Raw genomic sequence first — 2,993 nt, 5'->3', positions numbered from 1 at the left:
GACTATTGGCTTTCGATGTTGTATAATGTAATTGTAATAAAACCAACTTTTACATTAACAATCATATCACTAACTTTTCAAAGATCGTAAATCATGCAAGAACCAGTTCTTTGAGATTGAGAATAGTATTGGAAAGATGAGTTGATATTCGAATAGTAAATTGAGTTTAGTTAGGGAAATCAGTTTTCTATCCAAATTTGGAACCTTACATCCAACTTTTTTGAGCTTGTTCCAAATGAAAAACTATTCGAAATGGTTTAAATTAGCACCATGGATTGAACTATCCCATCCAACAAAAACAAAAAATGAAAGCAAATCTAATCTTTTCAATTGCACTTCTACTTTTACTTGCAGTCCTCTCAGTTCAAGCAAGTGACAGCTATCAAGCCAAACCTCCAGTCGTCGTTGTTGACAAGTATCATAAGCCAAAGCATTGTAAGAGAAAATGCTTAAAGCACAAGTGGATTAAGAAGTGTTTAAAACACAAACTCGTTGGTCAAAAGAAAGTCTGTGATCAATATGCCATTGTCGGTGCTGGTAAATGTCTCAAACATAAGAAATATTCCAAATGTGACAAGTATAGCAAGCCAACAAAGAAGTGTGTCTTGCATGCATACAAGATTGTTGGTTGTGCCAAGAAGAAGTACTGGAAAGTTTGTGATTCTTATGGAACTAAGAAGATTTGCATCAAGAAGGGTTACAAGAAATACTGTGCCAAACACAAGATTATCAACAAGTGTTTCAAGAAGGGATACAAGAAGGTCTGTAAGAAATTCAAGAAGGTTCCAATCAAAAAATGTGAAAAGAAGAAGGTTTGCGACAAGTACACTGTTGATTCCTACAATAAGAAGGTTTCCAAATGTAGATATGTTAAAAAGTGTAAGATTGTTTCATGGGCAAAGAAATGTGCCAAGTATAAGAAGGTTAAATACTGTAAGGAAAGAAAATCAGTTAAGAAATGTTGTCTCATTAAGAAGAAATTCTTCTGTGCCAAACATAAGATTATCAAGTTCTGTAAGCACAAGAAGACTCTTTCTAAATGTGTCAAATATCAAAAGAAGAAGTATTGTGCCAAGACAATTGTCATTCCTCCAAGATGTATCAAGAAGAAGTATTATAAGAAGTGCTTGAAACGTTCAAAGGGAAAGAAGATTTGTAAGAAATTTAAATTAGTTGGTGGAAAGAAGAAGTGTTGCAAGTCAATCAAGAAGAAGATTTGTATCAAGAGAAAGACATGTAAGAAGTCATCAAAGCCAATCATCAAACCATCTTTGTAAATGATTATTTTCAAATGTTTCTAACACCCTAATAAAGCCAGAACCTTTCTTGCAAACTCTTATTGCAAACAAATTTCAAGAAATGTTGGAAATCCTTAAGTGAGTTCATTTGTAGATGATTTTATAAGAATAAGGTACTATTTTCATTAAGGTTATATTTTTAATATGAATGAGTTCCCGTGTAGTCCAATGGCTAGGATACCTGGCTTTCACCCAGGAGGTCCGGGTTCAATTCCCGGCATGGGAGGATCATTTTGCATATCTTTTTACCAGAAATCTTAAAACGAAAGTGAAGTAAATTTCTTGATACGGACAAAATTTTAAACGTACCAACCTTCTCATCTTTACACCAAGTCTTTCACTTGCCCAATTGAATGCAAGCCTCACACAAAGAAAACTTGCTTCTCCTCCATGAATGGCCTATCAAAAGTACATACTTATCCTTCAAAGCTAGCATGGAAAATTAATTATGGAGAGGGAACTTGGACCTTCACGTGATGGTGGTTGCTGCCCTAAAACAATTCAAAGGGAGCCTACTTTGATTTTTCACAGTATTTTAACACTTCTTTGAATTGTAACAGTATGTAAATAAATTAAATTAATCCTAAAAACATAAAATTTTTATGATTTCTTATGAAATGTTAATAATTCAGAGTGTGACCAGAAAATATAAAATCTTGGTGGTTGTTATTGTCACATTTCAATTATTATTTTGGACGGGAAGCCTGCCAGGAATATGGCAACAATCCCGCTACAGTCTTTGACTGTATGAACAGTGAAGGCAACTAATCTATTGATTGTTGGTTCAGTAAGTTATTGTTTAGAAAAGCTTGCTACGTGACCATCTATTTATCACCTTTAAATTTGATCTAATTAGAAAGAAACTTGTGGTTGATCAATAAACGATAAAATTTCGATTTAGTCTTCAAATATTGAAATAGTGTTTAAGATTAAAAGACTACAGCACCACAGGTTCCCAAGTTGTCTCCAACCTCAGTACTGATGTGGCTCGACGATGCTTAACTTCTCAAATCGGACGGGATGAGGTGCATTCATCGTGATATGGCCGTAGCCATTCATGATCTTAACACCATCCTTATCAAAATCCTTACGCATTCATCATGATATGGCCGTAGCCATTCTCAGAATATTCATATAACTTTCCATTAAAGAGCTTAATTTTATCAGGAATACATATATCTTAAATATTTAATACATTTAAATTGGATGAATTACTGATTCACAAGAAGTAATACTTATTGTAATCTCACAACATGCAGGAGTGTTTTCAAACTTATTTTTCTCATCCTCACTTTCTCTTCTAATGAAATAACTCATTAATATTCTATTTCTCAAATACGATACTAAACACAACAAGAGAAACATAATTCCAATGACCAAATAAATAACTACAAGATCCATCGTGAAAAGACATTGATTAAATCTCCCCTAACATATGGAAACTTTGAAAGTTAAGAAAAACTAATTACATATTTTCATGTTCTTGTTTCCCACCTCCACAATAACAGGCAGCAATTTTAATACTTCCATTTATTGTGTAAGGGACCATGGTCTAGTGGTATGATTCTCGCTTTGGGTGCGAGAGGCCGTGGGTTCGATTCACACTGGTCCCCATTACCTTTTATTTCCTTAACATTTGTTGGAATGTGTTTTGCATTATTAGTTCACTAAATTTATTAATAGAAACATGTCATT

The 2,993-nt window shown here is 33.6% G+C and overlaps 1 protein-coding gene and 2 non-coding genes across 3 annotated transcripts in view; all 3 read left to right on the top strand.

Moving 5' to 3' along the window:
• NAEGRDRAFT_54744 (uncharacterized protein) overlaps positions 1 to 1,277 on the top strand; it is a gene marked incomplete at both ends in the record, with an annotated part of 6,598 nt that extends 5,321 nt beyond the window's left edge. The window contains one exon of the mRNA XM_002668487.1: positions 355 to 1,277. Coding sequence (XP_002668533.1) covers positions 355 to 1,277 — 923 coding nt within the window. The remainder of the gene's footprint in view (positions 1 to 354) is intronic.
• Positions 1,278 to 1,452: 175 nt separating this feature from the next.
• On the top strand, positions 1,453 to 1,524 carry NAEGRDRAFT_t878. Its single transcript has one exon. It is a non-coding gene; the product is annotated as a tRNA-Glu (tRNA).
• A 1,315-nt stretch (positions 1,525 to 2,839) lies between these two features.
• On the top strand, positions 2,840 to 2,911 carry NAEGRDRAFT_t879. Its single transcript has one exon. It is a non-coding gene; the product is annotated as a tRNA-Pro (tRNA).
• The last annotated feature ends 82 nt before the right edge of the window (positions 2,912 to 2,993 follow it).

This window comes from Naegleria gruberi (assembly GCF_000004985.1).
Source record: "Naegleria gruberi genomic scaffold NAEGRscaffold_192, whole genome shotgun sequence".
Taxonomy (NCBI): Eukaryota; Heterolobosea; class Eutetramitea; order Acrasida; family Naegleriidae; genus Naegleria; species Naegleria gruberi.
This window is presented reverse-complemented; position numbering and strand designations above follow the sequence as displayed.